This window comes from Ambystoma mexicanum, chromosome 2p (genome assembly GCF_040938575.1).
Source record: "Ambystoma mexicanum isolate Mex_15411 chromosome 2p, UKY_AmexF1_1, whole genome shotgun sequence".
Classification (NCBI taxonomy): Eukaryota; Metazoa; Chordata; class Amphibia; order Caudata; family Ambystomatidae; genus Ambystoma; species Ambystoma mexicanum.
In genome coordinates this window covers 1,112,699,575-1,112,722,846 of record NC_090923.1, presented here as the reverse complement: position 1 = coordinate 1,112,722,846, position 23,272 = coordinate 1,112,699,575, and the positions used below count along the sequence as shown (strand labels likewise).

The window sequence follows — 23,272 nt, the reverse complement described above, 5'->3', positions numbered from 1 at the left end:
AATAGATATTTCAAGCCCTCCATTGCCTCTGACAATTGGGCTCTGAGCCATTCTTACAGTGGTCTCATGCACAGTCTTGCCTTGGGTGTTCGGTAAATACAAGAGGCCATCACACTTAATAGTGTCATGCCCTTCCAAACTATTACTGACATTTACGGCTGTTAAGACGGAACTATCTCCTGGAAAGCCTGCAAGTCATTGTGATCTGTGCATTTAATCCACTCCCCGAATAGTTTTTAAATGAGAGGGATCCAAGCTTGATTTTGGAAAAAAAACAACTGGCGTAAGAAATGCAATTTTCTTCACAAAGGCCTCTTGGCACTATTCCCAGTTATGAGTCAGTTGTCCAAGTAGGGGTAGACAAGTATCCTCTCTCTGTGTAAATGGCTAGTACCTTTGTGAATACATAGTGCCAAGGCTATCCCAAAAGGCAGAACTTTGAACTGTTAGTGAGAGCTGCTCTCCTTGAACCCAAGATATTTTCTCTATTTTGGGAAACATGGAAATATGAAAGTTTGCATCTTTCATGTCTAGCGTTTTCATATACTACGAAGTAATGGGATTACCTCTTGCCACACAATCATTCCGAAATTCTGCACCTTGTCAAACATTTATTTAGGATGTAGGTTGAGGACCAGTCGAATTTCTAGGTTTCTCTTTGCGATGAGAAAATAGGTTAAGTACATCTCTGTATTCCAATCTAGTGGAGGTACATTTTCTGTGGCCGCCTTTTATAGCAAAGCCATTACTTCGGCTTCTGACAGTAGTTGATGCTTTGGTAGAGTCTCCCTTGGTGGTATTTTATATGGGCTGGTGTTGGATTTCACACAGCAAGCATGTCTTTATTTTCTTTTCAGTAATCCTCTCTTATTTGCATTAGCAAAGTGTTTTATTTGGCTCACTATCTGAGTTGCTTGGGAGAGAATATTGCACAGGTAGTTGGTTTGGGTGTAGTTTTGCCTTTAGCAGAAGCAACATGTGTGTACACTTGTGCCCTCTTCTGTGGGGTGTAAACTGGCTTGGATGTGATTGGCCTTGTTACGAAGGCTGTTGGGTTTGCAGTTATGTCCCTGGGGTGATTTGAGCACTCTAAGAGGGTTGATTAAACTGCTACGTTTGCTGTGAGTGAAACCGCTTCTGTTACGGTTTGCTGCTCAGCGGGAGAAACCCTGCCCTATTGGTTGTTCCAAGGTCTTTAATGTCTCTTAGTCTTTTTTGCCTTTCCTAATGCAAGGGTACAGAAGTCAGACTCAGACACAAAAGTGGCATGATTTTGGGAAAAGATTTTTATTAAAGGAAAAAAGGGTTGGAAAAATACCTCTCTGTCGCTTAAACTAATAGGGGTTTCCCTGCTTCTAAAGAAACTAATGAAAATGTCAGAAAGTCCAAAAGTAAAGATTCAGTCCCTGTCGTGTCCAAAGAAACCCCACTTCTCCACCCAACACAAATATACTACTATAACTGTGCAAGAAATGTCTTTACTTCAAATAAACAGTGTTCTTGGTGTTCTCCGTAAACAGAAACGTCTCTAGGTTCGCTGGTAATAACGTGATACAAAGTAATATTCAAAAATAGCAAGTTCCAAAGCTAAGGTAATGCTCCTTTTCCCCTAGGTGTGTTCTTCTTCCAAGACACTGGATAGTAAACAAAGAATTGTCTCTTGTATTCCCAGTCCTTCAATCCCCCTAACTTGGCATACTCCTCTACTAAGTATAGATTTTCCTTGATCAATTCCAGAGTGTGCTCCCCTGGTTTCCAATCGTCTAGTTGGGAGCGAGTCCCTGACTCGCAAAGGTGATTGTTAGAGATATGTCTCTTCCACTAGCACCCAGACCCTTCTGGTTTTAGAGTTTGGTTTATGATATGGGTGCGGCTCCCAGACCTGCACAGGTTTGTTGCCCCATGGTTCACTCTCCTGGTTCCCTCTCCTGTCCAGTATGCAAGTCCAGGGTCCCAGACCCTCTTCTTCTTGCTTGCTTATTTGGGTGCCGTTCCCAGACTTGCACAAGTTTATTCCCCTTGGTTCACTCTCTTTCACTCTGGTTCACTCTCTTATGCAACTCTCTTTCAATCTCTTTTGAGTCCCAGACCCTCTTCTTCCAACTCTTATTCACCCTCGAGCTTCCCTGGACCTCCAACACGTTCTGGTACACCTGCATACCTGTTCTCTCTCTTTTGACCAGTAACAGCGTTTCTCCAGCTGTTGTGTTGCTCGTCGAGGCTCTGGCAGCTCCATGATGAATGGTGAGGTCTGTAGTGGAGAGTCTCTCTTTCTCTGGTTGCACGTCCTACTCTGCAAGCAGCTCCCGGGTGTTGGGGTCGCCTGGAGTTAAGTATCGGCAACAGCCCTGTCGGACCACTGGCAGGTTTTCCTTCCCCTCGCGGCTTCCCGTTCAGCTTCTCTATGCCTGCACATGTCCGCTGTTCCTCCTGTGAGGATCTTTCTCCCTGAACTTCATCTCTGAGCCCCTTTTGAACTCCTGCACCGGCCAGCTGTGTTCATTCAGGCACTTGACATTGTGAAAAAGACTAAATCGTTCACTTTGTTTCCTCCGATTGATCTTCCTCGTCCGATTTTCCTCTCTGAGGCAGGACACTGTCTAATAGGTGAAGGTTATCAAGTATAATAGAGTCACTAACCTGGCAACAGATTATATTGGTTCTGTCTACAAAGGAGGGGGACGGATTTGGTATCTGAGAGGGGACTCTGTGTAATAAGGCGGAAGAATACCACATTCTCTGAGAACAATTGTCACCAATTCTATAGGGGGCTTCCCTCCCCATGCAATCCTCCCTTGGTGCACCACCCCCAGGGGGATTATTGTACTGTGGATGCACCGCCATGGCCCCATGGGAAAGGTCTCCGCTAGGGAAGAAGGGACGATATCCTCAGATTCGTCACACTAAGCACTCATAACTGTATTGACGAAAAAGGAGGTCTTGGTCTAGAGGCTTATTAATAAGCATTACCTGAATTGCCAGATTGAAGTCTGGTTTTTACCTGCAACCACAAGTAGCACTTGTGCACTGCTGCACTAGCTGCATGACATCCAAACAACCTCTGTGATGTCTTTAGTTACTTTTAATGACCGCAAGGGAGGCTTACTGGCCCGCCTTGATTAAAGACTGAGCTTTTGCCTGGATGCTCTCCGGCCTGACCTTGACTAAGTCCTGCACTGGGTTGCATGCCAGCTTACCAAATCTGTTGAGTTTCTGATGCATACATTGAATGCTGTGCTTGTTGCCATCATTTTCCACCACAAAGTAAAACCCTCTTACAGTCATAGGTCTGTGGAGGAATCTGTAGGGGAAGTCGGTGTACAACATCTTTTCCATGCGTTTGTCATCACCATTGAGTCCACAAGTAACTGCCCTCTAGTTATGAGTGGATTGGAAGGCAATAGCTTATATTTCTTTACAACATGCAGAATAACTGATTTGTTAGAAGGCTGTGTATCAATTGAGGCCCAGAGTTATTTTTATAGACTCCACAGTGGGTTTCTATGGAGCTGGTGGCTTAGACTCTGAGAATATTTTCGATAAAGTCTTCTTCCTCTGACTCATGTTGTATGATAATATTAAAGCAGGTAGATACTGTCATGAGTAAGGTGCAATGTGTACATTGGTCCTTGGTTGGGGATTCAGAAACTGGAGGTTCAGTTTCCTCTGGTGCACCAATGGGGTAGTTGTGCAGCTCTTGCATATCAATGTCTCCTGTGTGCGATTTGACTTGTGCATCTGACAATGCATCCTCCCCTGTAACAACCTCTTTCCCTATTTCATTACAGGTAGTCTATTCTACCAAGGAAAATGTTCAGGTTGGATGTCTTTGACTTATATGTGTTCTCTCGTTTCTTTTTCCTCGCAAATAGGTTCAGATTTGTTAATGTTTAGTCTTGCAACAGAGTGTTATCTAGGTTGGTGATGCCCTCCTGTTACTCCTTTTCCTCCTCTGCACTATAATCTTCCTCTTCCTCAATCAGGTTATGTTCTAATGTCCTCTTGACATGCTTTCTTGACATATTTCTGCTGGTACATAGATGCCAGTCTGTGCTGCTTTGATGCTTGACTTCACGGGATCTGACAAAGGTGTCAGAAAGTGTCTACACTCTTGGATTTGCTGGTGGCCTCTTTCTGGACGGCATTGGTCCTCTCTGTGCCTTGCCCTGCCTGGGTGAATCTGGTTCTATCCCTGTTCTATCGGCGCCATGATCTTGTGTGCTTTTTCCAGTGTTGGTACTCTCTGCACCTTTTGCAGGTTCCTATTTATTCAATTTCTTTCCAGTGCCATTCTGTTGACTTTGTATCTCACTGCCAATCTTTTCAGAACTATATTTGTGTGTGTGCACATCATTGACAAATCTCCAGCGCAGTTTGTGTGATGACTTTACAGTGCCTGACATTTCAGTGTTGTGTTTGTGTGTGTTAAGGCTGGCTATGCTTTTCTTTGCAAAGGGCGTCTCCCCCTTCTATTCTGACTCGGTTAAAGGGGACCTAGTGCTTGCTTTGGCCACTGGCTGTGCAGCAAGACTTGCTTTGCTTCAGCGCCATTGTTAAATGAGCCTTCAGCCTTTTAGAAGCCATGAGTTACCTTCCAAAATTGCCTTAGAGCTAGCTCCTCAGAGATGGAGGGGGCTAGATTTGGTCCCCAAGGGTATGATGTTGTGGTGTTTAAGCCAACTGTCACTATGGGTCTGATTAATTGAACCCCCTCCCCCATTGACTTGACCTCGATTACATCACTACACTCTGTTTCGGTGGCTGCAGACTTATTGGTCTCAATGGCATACACCACTTAGCAGTGTTTACTTCGACAAAAGGTTCTCCATGTTTTGCATGAGTTTTCCGCATAGTCTCATTGACAGCATCTACTTTTACATACGCTGTGGTTGCCAGGGAAACCGTTAGTTGCACTTAGGGAAAAAATGAAAACCAAAATCTCAGTTAAGGGGAGCAGACACCAAAAATGGGCAAAGAATAAGTAAGTCATTTTCTGTTTTACATACAACATGTCCTTATTAACGCAATGACTTGGCCTTGCGTGGTAGACTCCAGGCTCCGTCGAGGCGGTCTGTATGTGCCTTATCGATATTGACAGTTGTCTGCAATGTTTTCCGGTTCAGAAGAACCCATTTCGTAGTCTGTCCTTTCCCTGCTCAAACAGTCATGACCACACCAATGGAGGAAAAAAGCAAACGGAGGGTGTTGGCATATTGGGCCACGATCCCCCTAGTGTAGGGATAGTGTGTCCGGAATGCCCCTACCAACCCCTACTTTCAGAAAAACAACCTGCAAAACTGTGGACCAACCACTGGATGACGGAATATGCACAGCATGCACATCTACATACATACAATTCTCTAAGGATGTCTGTGCATTTTGGACTGGGTATGATGCACAGACCCAAAAGCACAGACTGTTTACCATGAGACATGGCTTCTTCTTTTATTTAGCAAGGTTTCCGGTTATGGGAGAGGAAACAAAACCTCCAGAAACAATAAGGGCAATGCTTGGATCCCAAAGGAGTGACCGATGTAGCAGCCATTTCATCCTCACATTCGAATACTGAGGCTGGTCAAATGCCTATATATGGTTCTTAGTTACAAACACTTTAATCTTAGGGAGAATATTGTGAATAATGAAACAAACACTAAGGCCAGTGTGTATTGTGTACATAGTGATGCATGCATACAACCCTTTTATCAAAGACCTATTTGTCAAATATAAAGATATGTTGCCAAAATGTTCTTTGATTTTAGGGAAAGTGGAAAGTAATCCTCATCCGTGCTACATGTCTCATTGCCATTTCTTTTTTTTTAAAACATATTTTTATTGAGAGAGTAGGTCAGCAGAAAGACACAACATAAACATATCAAAACATAGCTTAATTATTTTACAGCCTTCAAGTTAAGGAAGGAGGGGAAGAGGAAGACATCACAGTTTTCGGACATGAGAGCAACCAGTACAAGAGTAGTAGACATTGCAAATCAAGGTGAGGACCCGGGTGTTGCATCAGGGTCTGAGTCCAGGTCGCACAGGTAAAAGCGTAGCAATGACCAAATATCCTTGGGGCGACATGGTGACGGAACCGACAATACAAATAGTTCCTCATCGTCATTTACCATACAAAGGTCTTTTAAGAAAGTGGCTCTGGTTGGGGCGGTGGAGGACTTCCAACATTTAAGAATACAGTGTTTGGCAATAATGCAAGAGATGTTAAATAGTCGCCTCGTGGTTTCCTTTACCTTGCCTATATCACCCAACAGGTATTTCAGGGGGGAGAGAGCCGCTGGGATGGCCGTGATATCTTCAAGGAGCCTCGCGACTTCCTTCCAGAACTCCACAATCAACGGACATGACCAGTACATATGATAAGGCCCCGCATTGGGGGCGTCACATTTGGGGCAGGCACCTGTGCAATTTTCCACAAATTTAGCTAATCTGGCAGGGGAATAGTGTAATTGATTTAAAACTTTGAACTGAATCAGCCGGAGCCCAGCATTCATGGACACTGATCGAGTAAGCTGACAATACCGGGCCCAGCGGACCTCATCTATCTGAGTGCCCACGTCTCGCTCCCAGATTTCTCTCATCGTGTTGCGCGATGGGGAATGGGTCTGCAGCAATGAATATAGCATAGAGACCCCCTTGCCGTGACCGTCCATAGACACTATTGACCTAATGCATGCATGGGACTGGGGTTCCTGCGGAAATGTCGGCCACTTCGCCGAGAAAGCAGCCCTCATCCTGTAGTATTGAAGGCGTTTGAGCTGGCCCCTCCCCACCGCTTCAGTAAAGCCCGAGAGGTCACAGAAATCACCATCAGGGAAAAAGTCGAGTAGCGTTAAAAGCTTGTTAGGGTCCCAGGATTGCTGGAGGGCTCGATCAAATGTGGGGGAAATGCTGGAGAAGTCCCACAGGGGGACTTCCGGGTCATAGGGGGATTCCAGTCCTAGCCTCTTGTAAATTCTGGCCCAAGCATGAGTGGTCGTGTATACCGGATCGAACGGGCATATGTCCCCATAGCTTGGGTTAAGAAGGACTGAGCGTATGTTGTTTGGGCGAACAGAGTGCTTTTCAATCAATATGTGGGGGGCAGTGTCCTCTGGGTCGAACCAATGCTATGCAAATTGAGCTTGCGTGCATAAATAATAAAGCTCGAAGTCTGGTGCCGCGATGCCTCCCTGCACGAAAGGCTCAACCATCTTTTCCCAACCGATCCTGGCAGTTTTCGCATTCCAGATAAACGAGGAGGCAAGTGATTTAAGTTTCGAGAAGAAGGGTTTACCAGGCCAAAGTGGGATGTTATTGAAGTAATATAGGAGCTTGGGGAGGACCACCATTTTGAGTAGTGCAACTCTGCCATACAGGGATAGTGGAAGGCTAGCCCAAATCTGAAATTTGGTCGCAAGGGCTGACAACAGTTCCCCATGATTGTGCGTATTTAGCAGGGTTTTATCTTTGGCGACCATTATCACAAGGTAGGGTACCTTGGTGGGGGCAGGTCTAAATCCCTCTATTTCAGCTAGGTCTCCCGTGCCGTCAGTAAGGGGAAATATTTCTGACTTTGGTACATTAATTCTATATCCCGAGTATTCTGAGAATTCATGTATGTCTGACATGATGTGTTGCACATTTTCTTTGGGGTCACGGACATATAGTAAAGTGTCGTCCGCGTGAAGTGATATTATCGGAGGGGGGCCGGTCATCCTAAGACCTTTGTGTGAGTGGTTCTGACGTATGAATTCCGCCATTGGTTCAATGGTCAGAGCGAAAAGTATGGACGAGAAGGGACATCCCTGCCTGGTCCCCCTGTGTAGGTGGAATGACGGGGAGAGAGTGGTGTTAGTCAGGACCTTAGCTGTCGGCTGTGTATATAATAATCGGACACAGTTAATATAGTACTGGCCGAGACCAAACCGCTCCAGCACCAGAAAGAGGCATGCCCAGGAAACTGAGTCAAAAGCCTTCTCGGCATCTAATGACGCCACGGCCACCCTGGCATCTGGGTCTATCTGTGCCATAACATTAAATAGGCGTCTCAGGTTGAGAGCCGTGGATGATCGGGCTGGTATAAAGCCGGCGTGGTCAGGATGAACCAGGATCGGCATGTATGGCAGGAGTCTGGTGGCCAGCACTTTTGCGAAGATTTTTGCGTCAGTGTTGATTAAAGACAGGGGTCGATAGGACGCCATGTCTTGTGGCGGTCTACGGTGTTTCAAAAGGACAGTGATGATTGCTTCTCGCATCAATTCCGGGAGAACCTGCAGGTTCATTGCCTCTTCCCACACTTTCAGCAGTATCGAGGCCAATTCACTAGAGAATTCCTTGTATAGTTCCGCTGGAAGGCCATCCGAGCCAATATCATATTGAAGTCGCCACCCCAGAGTACTTGTGTCTCCCCAGTTGATGATAGCATATCCAGTATTGTGCAATAAAACTGTGGGTCATCTAAATTGGGACCATAGGTATTAATCAGAAGCACTTGGTGCCCCGCCAATTCCCCCCACACCAGTACGTATCTACCCTGTGGGTCTATTTTGTGGACTGATATTTAAAACATAATTTGGGGTGTATGAGAGTCAACACTCCTCTGGATTGTGCTGAATGTTCTGTATAGCACCTGTGCGACCCCCACCTCGGTAAAAGTTTAGTATTGACCTGCCCAAGCACGTGCGTCTCTTGCATAAAAAGAATGTGAGGGTTGTGGCGTGTGATATATGCTGTGAACTTCCTTGCCTTAATCGGGTTATTCAACCCTCGGATATTCCAGGAAAGGAGCTTAACATTCAAGCCCTTATTGACCTTTGTCATGGTCGTACCTGAGACTGGGCATACGTCCATACTCCCGCCCCTGTCGCAGGGAGAATGGGTATCCCGCTGCAAAACCGCTCTCTATTTTAACCGCAATAACAACCCGAAACAAGGGTTCCCCCAACAAGCCTGGCATTTCGCACGGCAACACCGTATCCCCATTCCACTCCCAACCCCCTCCCGCATCATCAAACCCAACTGGACGATGTACCCCTAAAACCATAACCTAGGAACACTCCTGCACTCATATGACCGCCGACCCAGGAAGTCTGCACGGCTCCATTCCAACAAACATTTACATTCAGGGCCACCCTGCGGCCTTCAATTTAAAACATTATAGCAGTGTGGCATCAAAAAAACACATCACCCTGCGGGGTCATCGGGCTCCACCGCGCCCCGGGGCGGCAGATTCTGGTTCCCGGCCCGCTCCCAGGTCGGTAGAGGGATGGAGGCTTCAACGTAGAGCATGGCTTCGGTTGGATTTTCAAAAAAGTGAGCCCTGCCTCCATGCTGGATTCTCATTTTCGCTGGGCAGACAAGGGTGTACGGGACCTGGCGGAGTCTCAGTTGTCTCTTGACGGGCTCATAAGATCTCCTAAGTGATTGCACATTGGTGGAAAAGTCTGGATATATGTGGATTCTGTTGTTTTCATGGAATAGGGTGCCCTTATCCCTGGATATCCGCAGGATAGCGTCCCTGTCCCTATAATTGAGAAGGCGGGCAGTTATTGTACGAGGTGGCGCTCCAGGCCTGGGCGGAGGCGCCGATGTACGGTGTACTCGCTCCACAAGGAAATGGTCCGAAAAGGAGTCGGAACCCAGGAGTTCCTTCAGAAGGGCCTCTACCTGGCATTCCATAGACCCCTTGCCAAAGGTTTCAGCCACACCAACCAGACGGATATTGTTCCTCCTGGAACGGGATTCCAAATCCTTGCATTTGTCAAGGGTTTTCCGGAGGTCCCCTTTCAACTGGGCAATATCGCGGCCATGTTGTAGTATCGAGTCTTCATTGATAGCGATCCTGCCTTCGGCCTCAGTAATCCGTGTGCTTTCCTTGTCCACCCTCGCCTTCAAGGTGCTGATTGTTGCCCCTATGTCATCCAATTTAGTGTTCACCGCTAGGAAGCCGTTCTGAACCATAGCCATCAATCGGTCCACCCTCTCCTCCATTGGCAACTCGGGCTGACTGTCCACTTGCTGCGACGGGGGCGCCATGGACCCGCTGGGCTGGGAATTGGCAAAGGAGTCCATTGGGCCTGTTTTCTTGGGGTGTGCTCCCTTCTGCTCGTATCGGCCCATGTGTAGATTCAAGTAGACCGCGTCTTCCAGCGCCTCCAGCCCCGCCGCCCCAACGTATGGTACGGACTCTATACAGGATTGGTAGTGAGCTTAGACCCAGTTATCGTGCAGGAGAGGTGTGTAAAGGTTATCGCCCAGGGAGGGCTGTAGCCGGATAAAATGTCCCCTCCTCGGCAGATCCTGTTCGGGGTGTCCACCCTCCTCATGCGTTGCCCCACCTGTTCTTACTTGTTTTTACGTACGTCCACATGTGGGGAGATATCAGGGGAGCCAAGGGCCGCTCCGCAGGCACGGGAGTTGGATCAACAGTGGCCCGCGTAGCACAGCGGTTGTAGACCACACGGCCGTTGGCGGGGGACCACCGCGTTCGCCTCGCCCAGTGTGCGGCGGCGACATATACCGATGTGGCACCCTCACATTAGCCAGCAGCGATGGTCCGATCACCTCCAGGAGTTTGGTCGAAGCGCGGCCTCTCCGACTCGATCCGGCCCCTCCCCCCGCAGCTCCAGGGGAAGTTCGCCCGGAACTCGTGGACGGCCAATGTCCCAGCCTCCGTCCGCAGGATCTTCAGGACGGTGTATCTTCAACGCGGTCCGGCGTAGCGGCCCAAATTTTTCCCAGTATGTGCCCACAGTCTTGAGCCACAGATCGACGCACTTCATTTGTTTCGCAGGCGGCCCTGAGAGAGGATGCGTATCTTGAAGGATTTATAGAAGCCGGAGCTCTGGAACTAGGCGGCCATCTTAGATGTGCGCAACAGCGCCCCCCCCTCTCATTGCCATTTCTAACAAAGTTATTTGAAAACAGTACAATGGCAAATATTCTATATGGTTCTTTTAGATTTTTTAAAAAATGAACACTGTAAATTTTACAATGTTCGTAAAATGAAATAATAGAAAATAAAAACTGTTAAACCTGCAGGCGTGTGCTCTGGTCCATTATAAGCTCCTAGAACCACTCGCAGCGCCTATCCTAGTCACTCTGACCTCTTCCCATATGGAACATTCACAGCCAGTGTGATGCCCACTTTTCAGCAGGCCACACGCAATGATAATGTAGGTCTCCAAATATCAGGATTTTCCCCACCTCTGGGACACCTATATCTGCTTCTCTCATTCTACTTATAACCATAACAAAAAGTAACAACTCAGCAATCCCACGCCTTCAAGAGATCACTTTTTGATTAATGAAGCAGTTGCTGATGCAGACTGCATTAATAACGGTTATACCGTAACCAGGCAAAGATCCTTTGTTGTGTGGTAGTTACCGGCCTAGCTCGCTTTAAAACATGGATGTGAAAATCCTGGCAAAGATATTTGCTAGAAGATTGAATGACCTACTTCCAAAGCTAGTTCATAAAAATCAGACTGTGTTTGTAAGTGGAAGGAATAGTAGTGGTCATCTACGGGAATTGCTAGACGTTATTTACTTAAAGAGACATTCTGCAGAGGCATATGCAGCCATTAGTATAGTTGCGGAAAAGGCTTTTGATAGGGTCAGCTGGAATTTTTTGTGTCAGGTCTTGATTAAAGTAAATGGAGGACCACTTTTCCTTAGACTTTTTAGCGCCCTGTATGGGGGTGCAAAGGCATCTGTGGCTGTTAATAGTAGTGGTTTAGAGTGTTTCCGGATTCTGAAAGGAACCCGACAGGGTTGCCCATTGTCCCCATTATTTTTATATTTTTTTATTGAGCCTCTTGCCATAATGCTTAGGAATCACCCAGATATAATAGGTATTGCATTTGGGGAATATGTGTGAAAAGTCCTTCTATATGCAGATGACCTTTTGGTCTTAATTTCTGACCCAGAGCGATCTTACCCGGCACTTTTAGTAGCGTTACAGGAATTTGGTAATTTTTCTAATTATAAAGTTAATATTACAAAGACTTTGATTTATCCGATTTCCGCATCGTGTCATAGGGGGCTATTTGAAGTAGATCAGGAAATGTGGGCTGCTTCTGGGCTTACATATTTGGGTATCCAAGTAAACAGAGAAATTGAATCTTTGATTGCATATAACATACACCTGAAAATTACAGAAGTAGATAGGCTCTGCTGTAGATTGGAGAAATTGAAATTGTCCTTATGGGTTAAAGTGAAGGTGGTAAAGATGTCCCTTCTTCCAAAATGTTTGTACATTTTTAGTATGCTCCCGCTGCCACTAATCTATTATTGAGTAGTAATACGTCTTTGAATATTTTTTTTGGGGGGGGGGGGGGCTGTGCGCGAATCCCAAAAGATGTTCTTTGCAAATCTGTGAATGTGGGTGGTTTTGGCTATCCTGATAAAAACGTAATCATTCTGCATTTACGTTACAAACTCTACACCATTGGTTGAGAGCTGATCAAATTAATTGTGCAGGTTGGATTAAAATAGAGAAAGAAGCTGTTTCGCCTATGTTCTCTTGTTTATGGACAGAAGGTTGTCGGTTGGTGCAACCCCTCCTTTTATAAAACATGTTGTGAATGAATGGTGCAAATGTAATGAGGTCCGAGATGAGAAATATTTATTGTGTGCAGATTCTAGTCTATGGAAAAACCAGGCTGTGAAGCAGAATAATTATGTTTTAGCATGGACTTCATGGCAAAGAGTCGGCCTCTGGAAAATTGGACAGGTCCATGATGGACACAATATGGTTGATTTTGAATGTTTGCGCTTTAAATATAAGCTGAAAGCAGCTGAGATTCGTTGTTATAATGCACTAAGCGAACTTTGTGATGTAATTTTTTCACCATTGAAAGCTAGAAGGCATGCATCGCCTACTTTATTAGTCCTCTCCAGGAGCATGCCTTTGTCTGCATCTACTTTGTACAAATTGATTGCACCTCCTGCATCTCAGTTAATATCACAATGCGGTAGAAGGAATTGGGATTCAGATTTGGGCTACTCGTTATCAGATATTGAATGGAACTGTATATGTACAGGTCCTATTAAATATGAAGTGGATTTAGACATGATGTTCACACAACAAAGAATTACTCATTATTTGTATTGGTCTCCTTGGAAGATGCATTTGTGCAGGTTGTGCAGCATGGAAGTTTTGGGGAATTGTAAAAGGGAGATAGGTACCATGCTTCATATGTTGTGGTTGTGTGGAAATATTTTTTGGGATGGTGTCTTTCAGAGGATGGAATTAGTTTTGGATTTATCCTTGCCAAGAGACCCGCTCCTTGGTGTGCTGGGTTTAATCCCCTTCAATCTTGCATTGTCTAATAGCAAAATGTTCTGGGTGTACAGAGCTCTCCTACTGGCTAAGAAGCAAATTCTGACACTTCCCCTAATGTAGATGATTGGTTACAGAGTTTGTCCCTTCTGTCTACGAGAGAAAATTATTCTTTTAATGCTAAAGACCAGCTTGATAAATAGGAAAGGATTTGGGGTGTGTTTAATGATCTGTATACTTAATTGTTTATTCGCATTCTAGGTTTTTTTTTTCTTTTTTCCCTTCTCGTCCATCTGGATTTCTATTTGTCTTGTTTTTTTTCTTTTATAAGAATAATTGGACTATTATATTGCATTTGAATAAGTATTGTCTCATACATTTACAATATTGTATTTTGTTACACTGTTTATGTAAGAACATAATGAATAATAAAGTTTAAAAAATATAACTTTTTTGTTCTGGTTGCAGTGCTGTCAGCATCGGCTGGAGTGGCCCTAGAAAATAGGGAGAAAGCAATGTGCTAACAGGAGGAGGGGGAGTTGTAAGGATATAGTGAAGGGGGTCTGCTGTAACCATCCTTCCCCACATTGAACCTGGATAAGAAATGCCACTTATAATGAGTTCGCCAAGTGACCCTGCCTGCACATCTCGCCGAATAACAAAGGGAAAGAACCATGCACCGACACATTTGTCATTCAGTTCAATTCAGTACTACTTTAATGGCATGACTTGAGCAATTAGCATTCCAAGTTATACAGTTGGTGCCCAAGTTATGACATTACAAAGTATGGTTCGGGGTATGGACCCTCCAAACAAAAGACCGACATTGAGGAAAGCAGCCTTGCAGGCTGCCCCCCGCAAGGTCGGTCTTTTGCCTTTGCCCCCTTCCCCCATTTGTTTCTGGGGGACTCCCAGTCATCTTCTCCTGCTGCGCCCTGCTGCTACACTACCCCGCCCCCACCACTTACGTCTAGCAGCTCTGGCATTATCTTCAGGCTTTCATCCAGGCCGCTTCCCTGAAAAACAGACGTACATTCGTCAGACAATGTGACACAGCATTGTGTACGCCAGTTATTCAGTGAAGCAGTCTAGACTGCCAATGCAACGTATAGGCCATTTTATGGCGAACCCTAGCCATCCTGAACTTAAAGTGCATTTCTACTTTTGTTTTGACATCCACTCCCTCCTTTCCGGAGGTCAGCGATGCTCCTGGGAGTTCTACACCACTCAGCTTGTCCTTTTCTTGAATCCCCCGATGCCTTCAGAGAGAGAAATAGAGGAATAGCTCAGCAAGGCTCTGGCAATAAAGCACAGAGGTAAGGGGAAAAAAGGAAGGAGAATGAGCAAGTGGGAGAGAAAAAGAGATCCAGAGGCAACAGGAGAGAGATTGAGAGAGAGAGGTAGAGAGAGAGAGAGAGAAAGAGAGATACAGAGAGAGAGAGAGAGAGATAGAGAGAGAGAGAGAGAGAGAGAGAGAGAGAGAGAGAGAGAGAGAGAGGCAAGAGCACTCGATTGGCTTATGATAGACAAGGAACAGCATATTTCCTCTATATATATGTTCACACACATGCACGTGAATACATGCACACACTGCATCTCTTAGTGGCTCTGAACTGAAGGTGAACTTCCAGGGATTGTTGCTGGGTGGCACTGTGACATATTATACATAAGCACATGCTATAACATACACATACACACACACACACACACACACACACACACGTTGACGAATCCAAAGAGATCGTAATCTCTACCACAGGGCGAGCCACCTCCTTTGGGACTAGGGAGGTGAGCTCACTATGCTTAACACCCACTAGGGGACCGGGTAAGCGGGATGTCTCCGCAGGTGACTCCCACTTAAGGGAGAGGGAACCTCCAGAGAGGGGTACAAGGCACCATCCCTCCCCCCCTGACACTAACATCTTTATGGGTTATACAGCGGCTAAGTGGTATGACAACCACACAAACACTTTAATCATGGCTGACTCAGCTTCGGACCCTGATGTGTACCAGCCCCCTGGAGGAGCATCCAGGGGAAGAAACAACCAATCAGGAGAGAGTTTAACCGTGTTGAGGAAACACAGGAGGTGTGGTCGGTGAGAGAGCGAGAAGGCCAGTATCTGTGCAGAGCTTTGCGATGTGCTCTGGGAAAGTGGAGCAAGGCGCGGCCGGTGAACATCCAGAGCAACCCATAGAAGTGGTGAGGGCCCAGAGACAAAGCACCGCTGCGAGCCGAACCAAAAGAGGTCCCAGAAGCCACCTAACCGACCCCACACTGAGCAAGTAGGAGACAAGACTTGCTGATGCGGAGCCCAGTCGAATAGTTGCGTAAGCGGATCTGCTAAGAGATGCGAGCTGAGCCAACCCAACACCCCTCCCAAGGAGCACCGTCTATGGCAATTAGGCAAGTAGCGGCTCTGCATGAGCAGAGACGGGCAGAGGAACAAGGAAAACAAGGTAGAACCCACAAGCAGGGAAAGGCTGAACGAACCTCAGAGAGAGGAGAGGCTGAACGAACCCCAGAGAGGAGAGAAGTTGAACAATCCCCAAAATGGGTAGAGGCTGAAAGAATCCCAGAGTGGAGAGCAAGAAAGAGACAAACCCCAGAGAGGGGAATAAGAAGAAAGAAAGCCCCAAAGTGGGGAGAGAAAGAGAAAACGAGAAAGAGGAATGTCCCAGAGAAGGGAGGGACGGAAGAAACCCTGGAGGGGGGAGAACAAACAAAAAGAGAATCCCTGAGCAGGTAGTGAAAAAGAGGAAACCCCTGGACTGCAGAGAAATAGAAGAAATCCTGGAGTGGACGGAGCAGAGAAAGAAAAACCCTGAGAAGGGACTAAGAAGGAGGAAGGGTTTATAGTGAAAGGATCGAATGCAGTAGTTTCAAATCAAAAGGAGCGGAAAAAGAAATCTGAATGCACATATTTTTTTTATTTTTTGGTCGGGGGGTCCCCCCCAAAACCCCTGTTTTTGGGGAAAAAACAAGTATATTTTCCTATACAAAGGCAAAAAAAAAATACATTTAACAAAAAGGCATTTGAATAATTTTTTTTCCGTCCTGTTGATTCGAAACTATTGCAGTTCGAAACAATGTATTCGACCCTTTGACTGGACACCGGAGGAAGGACCTAGAGTGCGGAGAGACTGAAAGAACCGCAGAGAGGGGAGTGAGAAGAGCCCCAGAGTGGGGCGAGACTGAAAGTATCCTAGACTGGGAAGCAAGAGGGGAGAAAGACTGAAAGAAACCCAAAGTAGGACAAAACGCAAAGAGGTCTGGGCCGGAGAACTCATAATATTACTGTCGCCAAGAACTGGATCACTTGAACTACTAACACATGTTAGGGCCTATGAAAAAACATGTATAGGTTTGGGGTTGGAAGCCAGTAGTCATCCCTTTCTGTGGCTAGTTCCCTAAAGTCTTTGTTCTGTTGTTTTCTACTAGTGGATAGGGAAAGGGACTAGGTTAGAGCAGGATTCCAGACAGAGGACTTTTGAGACATCTTGACTTCCTGACAAGCACTCTTTACAACTTTCTGTTGTTATAGAATGGGGCTTGAGCAGTAGAGTTAGGGAAAGTGTAGGTTTCACTTTGAGAGAAAATAAAACTCTTAAAACATTCCCCGGTGTCCGAGACCTGATTCTGACCTATCACAGCAGACACGCATACACGCAAACGCACGCACACGCATGCACACACCAATATAAATTTGGGTCTCATTAAGTCCATTCAAATTAGCTCTGTCCAAATTAGCATATACCAACGAAAAAAAAAGAAAAATTCCCTTGCAAAGTGTGAGCTAACTTCTGATATCACCAGCACCTGTGAGTTGCATCTCAAACACATATTGATGCTCCCCCAGTTCCCACTGGTTATTTGGGAGGTGGGAAAATGACCCTTACTGTATAAGGCAATTCAAAGAAAGTTGCCAAAACGGATTACTGCATAATTCCTGTGATGATCTAAGGTACACAACTGTCCTCTCCTAGCATACCTTTTTTTAAATCCTTATGTGAAAAAAATGGGGTCATTGACCCCATTTTGTCATGTTTAACTGACCCAGACCTTATGGCCTAAAAAATATTTAAGAAACTCAGTCAATGACTACAATTCACTGCCCAATAAATCCTGCCCACCCCGAGCTTTCTCTCTCCCAGCTATCTCTCATTGACAACCTGGAGGCTCACCTTAGCTTCCAAGTAGATGCTGGTGGAGGAGGACTTTCTGGCCACCAGGTATAGGCAGCAGGCAAGTGAGGTCGCACTCAGCATGAACAGTGAATCGTTGATAAGAACCCGCACTAGCACGATGCCCCAGCTCTCCGAATGGCGGACCTTGGCCAGAAAGGCACAGACCATGTTGACCGAGAAGAAAAGCAAGCTGGCCAGGAAACAAACAAGGCGCACAGCCAGACTGGAAGAGAGGAAGATAAGGCAAGATGAAAAATCATGACAGGGACAGCTCTATTTTCATTTCAAAAGTTGAATCTGACTGCAGTGCAGAGGAACAGGTCCTTGTCCCAGATCCTTTAAAGGTGTAGATACAAGCTTTATATTACCACCCCTGCCACAAAACTGCCTGATCTCATTGGTGGATGGAAGGGTCAGCAAGAGATCTGGGTACCCCCACATGCTAGGTGATGCTGATCCCGGCGTGGTGTGGGGAAGGATCCCCTAGCTGCCCTTTTACCCAGTGCAAAGTGCAGGGGCTTGTTATGTTGCTGCCTTAAATAATTCTGTAAGTTTAAAGGAAACATATAGGATGGATGGTCCGAGCACTTTATGGACACTCTGCTCCCCTTGCAGAGATCAGAACAAAACCCACGGGGGAGGTGGGGAGGAGCAAGACCGGATCTAAAATGGAAATGTCCAGCAGTTAGTCACCTCACAATGTTGCCACATATACACCCAATGCCTGTTAGGCTATGGGAGTTCTCCTGCAAAGCGTAGCCAGGGTGTGGTAAGCAGAACGAGGACCACCCAACCCAATGTTACACTTCAAAACTGCAAGCTATTCCCAGGGCAGGGCCCATCAGCCAGTCTCCATACATCCTGCACAGGCAGACATAGCTGAGTTGCCTAAAATCAGCATGAGGCTATATGTTGGGTTAAGGCCCTTGTAAAAGGAGGGGGCTGTGGGAAGTTGGGGAACAAGCTCATTCAGTGGCTGCTCGAGAGCAGAGCAGCAGGAGATGGAGCAGGAGGAATAAGGCTGGTGGGAGGCTGGGAAAGAAAGATTCTTGAAGTTAGAAGAGAGATTGCAGCAGCTCTGGTTACGGTTCCATGTAATAAAGACGCCATAATAAATCATCCCGCTGTAAAAAATGCTGATTTATTTTCATTTCATTTTTTACTTTTTCCACATATAAATGTGTGGGGGGAAACCCCCCTGCAGCCCTCCCCATAACATAAATACTTACCATTACCCACCCCCCACATATATATGTGAAATAAGTGCATTTAAAAAAAGAAACAGCATTTTTTAATCACAGGATAATCTCTGGGATTTTATTAATGGATACCCTGATTACAGTGGTGATTGAGGAGGTGGTGAGAACAGGTGAGAAGTGGTGAAGCAGTCAGATATAGTAGTGCCTAAAGAGAAAGTGGTGAACTATGAGAAGACAATTGAAGAGAAGGGTGTCCAGAGTGGAGGGGCTAAGTGGAGAATCACCAGGAGTGGTAGAAAAGAGGAGGGGAAAAGGAAAGATCAGGTGGAGAATAGAGGTGCAGGAGACGGAAGATGGAAGCGGGAGCATAGAACTGGTGGAGGAACGATCCTTAGGCATAGCATGGAGGTGGTGAAGAAGAAGCACAAGGACACAGAGAAAGTGAAGGTAGGAATAAGAAGGAACCCCAGGTACAAGCTCATGGAGAGGCATTGAGTAGCGGGGCTAGTTTGGTTTGGGAGGCGATGAGATGCCTAGAGAGAACCATATGCAGGCCTCCTGTTACCTATTGTTGGAGGCCTGCGTTTAAGGGCTAGTACCCATGTGCCACTGACTAAAGAAGCAACTATCAGGCTACAGGACTATTTGAGAAACTGCCCCTTAGCTGGAGAAGAATGGCATGTAGGAGGATATGAACACCAAAGACTTTATTTTCAGATTGAAACTGCAAGATCGTGGGAGGCATTTTTCATGGAATTTTGTATGCTTTATTTGGCACACTAAGCCTCCTACCACTACATTTGGTTTTACTTTGTAGAGCTGACAGAAAGGAGCAGGATCTGCCCTACGAAGAAGCAAAAATGTATTTACTTTGGACTTATCTTGAACCTTCCAGATGGACACTGATATGTATTTTGAGCCCATCTCTCCTGACCACACACAGGTTATTATTATTGTTTTTCAACATATCTTTTTATTAACGATTTTCAACAGTATACAAACAAAACATAACATGGATAGGGAAGCAAACAAAATGAGGTTGGGGGGCACTTTGGGGAGAGACACGGCCGTTGTACACATGTGTATGGTTGCTCAGCATTAAGGCAATCGGGAGTCTGTAGTTTCTGATGTGATGCCCGTGGGGCTGATTAAAAGTGCAGCAATCTAGGTCCTTTTGCTGATCCGGGGCTACGGTTCACCTGGTGGTTTACACGGGTATCAGTTCCACGGATGTCTTTTAGTTGTACTTCGCCAGCCAGCGGAGGGCAGGAGGTTGCCGGGTCACACCCGGAAATTGTTCTGTGTAATCTAGAAAAGGCGCCCAGACATTGTAGAATTTGCTCCTGTTTCCGTTGTGGAAGGCTGTTATTTTCTCTTCGACTGCTATATCCCAGAATTTGGCCCACCACATGGGAATAGCTGGGCCTCCGGGGTGTTTCCACAGTCTGGCTATGGATATTTTTGCCGCTGTGAGCAGGTGGGAGCAGAGGTCCGCTAGGAAGCCAGTCATTGGAAATTGTTTTGCCCGTGCCCCCCAGTAGGACTATCCCTGGGTCCCATGGGATCGTCCATCCTGTGATTAATCGGATTTGCTCTAACACTTCTTCCCAGAATTGTGTTGCTCTCGGGCATGCCCAGAGGAGGTGAAACAGGGTGCCTGTGACTGTGCCCCCTCCCCAGCTTTGTGATGGGATTGTTGGGTTTCTTTTATTTAGAATTTCTGGTGTCGGGTACCACCTGTAGCACACTTTAATAGCCTCTTTGTTGTTTGTGAGGCATTTTGAGCTTTTGAGCATTCGCATCCAGATTCAACCCCATTCCTCCAGCTCCAGTTATTTTCCCATGTCCTTTTCCCATTTCTGCATGTAGCTTTCCTTTTTGCTGGGATCTGATTTGTCTAGGAGTTTGTAAAGAGTTGATATCTTGCCTTTCAGGGCACTTTCTAGTGCTGTTGGGTATCTGCCCCCATGTGTTTTTATATTGCTGTGGGATAGCCAGTGCCGAAGCTGCGTATAGCGGAACAGTTCTGTTTCCGGCACCTGGAATTATACTTTACGTGCCTCAAACATTAGCGGGGTACGGTTGGTGAAAAAGTCTGCTCTCTGTTTTAAGCCTTCTCTCTCCACTTGTCAAGTCAGGGTTATTCCAGATTGAGGGCAGGGGCCCACAGTGCTTTTACAGCCCCATCTGCGAGCTGCCTTTCTCCAGCTTTCTACAGTGTTTCTGGTGGCTGTTAGTGGGCCAGAGTTGGGAGGATCCCGGAGCCTTGTGATATGTGGGAGTGTGGCTGGTGGGAACTGGCTCCAGTCCTCCTCCATTTTCTTCCAGCGAGGTTGGTTCGTGGTCGATTGCCATACGAAGGCCTGCAAGAGCTGTGCTGCAAGGCAGTATCGGGCGAGGTCTGGAACTCCCATGCCACCCATTCCTGTTACCCGGAGCATTATACATTTAGCTATTTGTGTTTTTTTACCCCCAGACATATTTCAAGATTTTAGTTTGCAGCTTCTGTAGGTCCTTTTTGGGGATGGCTATGGGGAGAGCCAATCAGTGATAGAGTAGTCTTGGTACTAGGTTTATCTTCAAGGCCGTTATTCTCCCCAGCCAGGATACCACCTGTGCGTGCCAGCGTTCCAGGTCACTGCGCAATTCTTTAAATAGTGGGGGAAAATGTATGCAGAATGTATTCTCAATTTTATTTGGAATCGGGACACCTAGATAGCTAAAGTGGGATTTAGCCCATGGGATAGGGTGTTTGGTTGTTAACGTCTCCCTAATCTTCCTTGGGATATTAATGCCTAGTGCTGTTGATTTTGTGTTAACTTTGAAACCCGATGCGTCGCCAAATGCTTCGATCTCTACCCATAGAGCTTTCATGGATTCGTCAGTCTGGGTCATGGTAAGGAGGATGTCATCTGCAGAAATGGCTGCTTTATAGACAGTGCCTTTCCCTTCCACCCTGTGTATTAGTGGGTTGTTTCAGATTCTGTTGGCAAATGGCTCCATGTAGAGTGTGAAAATTAGCGATGACAGGGGGCAACCCTGCCGCGTGCCTCTGGTAATGGTGATTTTGGGAGATCTAACGCTGTTTATTCTGAGGGACATGTTGGGATGTTGATAGTTGGTAGTTGACCTAAATCCATTTTGTGAACTTTGGCCCAAACCCGAAGTGGGCTAAGGTTTCCTTTACGCATCCCCAGTCTAGCAAGTCGAACGATTTGTGTGCATCGAGGCTAATTCTGCCCCAACTATGTTTGTGTGTTCAATTATATTTAGGGTACGTCTAATGTTATCTTGGGTACTGCGGCCTGGGATGAATCCTGTTTGGTCTGGGTGGACCAGATCTGGGAGGATTGTTGCTAATCTATGTACTAGGACCTTTGAGAATATCTTGGCATCGTTGCTCACTAGTGTGATGGGTCTGTATGATACGCATTTTTCTGGGTGTTTTCCCGTCTTTGGGACCAGTAATGTTAAGGATTCTTCCACTGAGGGTGTAATAGTGCCTGTGGAGAGGAATGTGTTGAATAGGGATGCAAGGTGGGGGGCCAGGATGTGGGCACATTTTTTATAGAACAGGGTGGGCCAACCCGTTGGGCCTGGGGCTGTATTTTTTAGGGGTTTTATAATTTTTACTATTTCGTTTGCTGTTATTGGGAGCTCAAGGGGCTCGAGTTGAGGGTGGGGATTTTCCTTTCGGGCCGATTGTAGGTACCTGGTCTGTGCCGCTTTGTCTGTTGGTGCTCCAGACATAATTTCTCTGTGATGCTTTACCATTAAGTCTAGTTTTTCCCTCTCTGCGAAGCAGGGGCTACCGTTGGGGCCTTGAAGGATATGAATGTTGTTCTGGGTGTGTAATTTCTTTAATTTGCGTGCTAGTGGACGGTTTGCTTTGTTGCCTTGTTGCTGTGTATATAGTAGTACTGCCTGGTGTATGCTAGTGCATGTGCTGATATGTCTGCCAGGTGCATTTTAGAGAGGTTTTTGCTTTCTTAAGCTCTCTACCTACCTTGGTGGATTGTTGTTTTTTGAATTTACCCTCCAACTCTGTGATCCTCTCTTCCAACCTAGTCTGCTGTAATTGGTTCCTTCTCCTTTGAGCAGCAGTGCAGTTCCTTGCCATCCCTCTTACCACTGGCTTCATTGCGTTCCAGACGGTTTGGTCAGGGGTAACCCTTGCTGTGTTTTCTTTGAAGTAGCACGTGATGGTTTCACTGCACTTCCTCGAAGCATGGGAAGAGAATACTAGATGTTAGCACTAGGTCCAATCTGAAGAATCCCTTATGTACATGTGAATAGAATGTGCATACTCCCTCATTGGCCAGCCTCCAGGTGTCTACTGTTCATGTTTCCCTTAGGAACTCTGCGAACCCTATTGACCAGGCTAAGTCTTCTTTGGTCGGGGGTAGCGTTTTGTCATTGTGTGGGTCTGGGGTTAAATTGAAGTCGCCCCCAATCAGAAGGTGGCCCTCTGCAAATGCGGCTATAGTTGGGTGGATGCTCCGGAGGAAGCAGTCCTGTGCGTTATTTGGGCAGTATATTGAAGCAATGGCTATGGGTTGCTCGACCAGGAGCCCTTGACTAGGAGGTACCTTCCCGCTGGGTCACGCTTGAC

At 46.3% G+C, this 23,272-nt stretch overlaps 1 protein-coding gene across 1 annotated transcript in view; it reads right to left on the bottom strand.

Annotated features, from left to right (window-relative positions):
* The window catches only part of GPR137 (G protein-coupled receptor 137), a 613,721-nt gene that overhangs the window by 410,947 nt on the left and 179,502 nt on the right, over positions 1 to 23,272 (bottom strand). Inside the window, exon 4 of the mRNA XM_069645139.1 lies at positions 17,459 to 17,684. Within this exon, the coding sequence (XP_069501240.1) occupies positions 17,459 to 17,684 (226 nt within the window). The remainder of the gene's footprint in view (positions 1 to 17,458; positions 17,685 to 23,272) is intronic.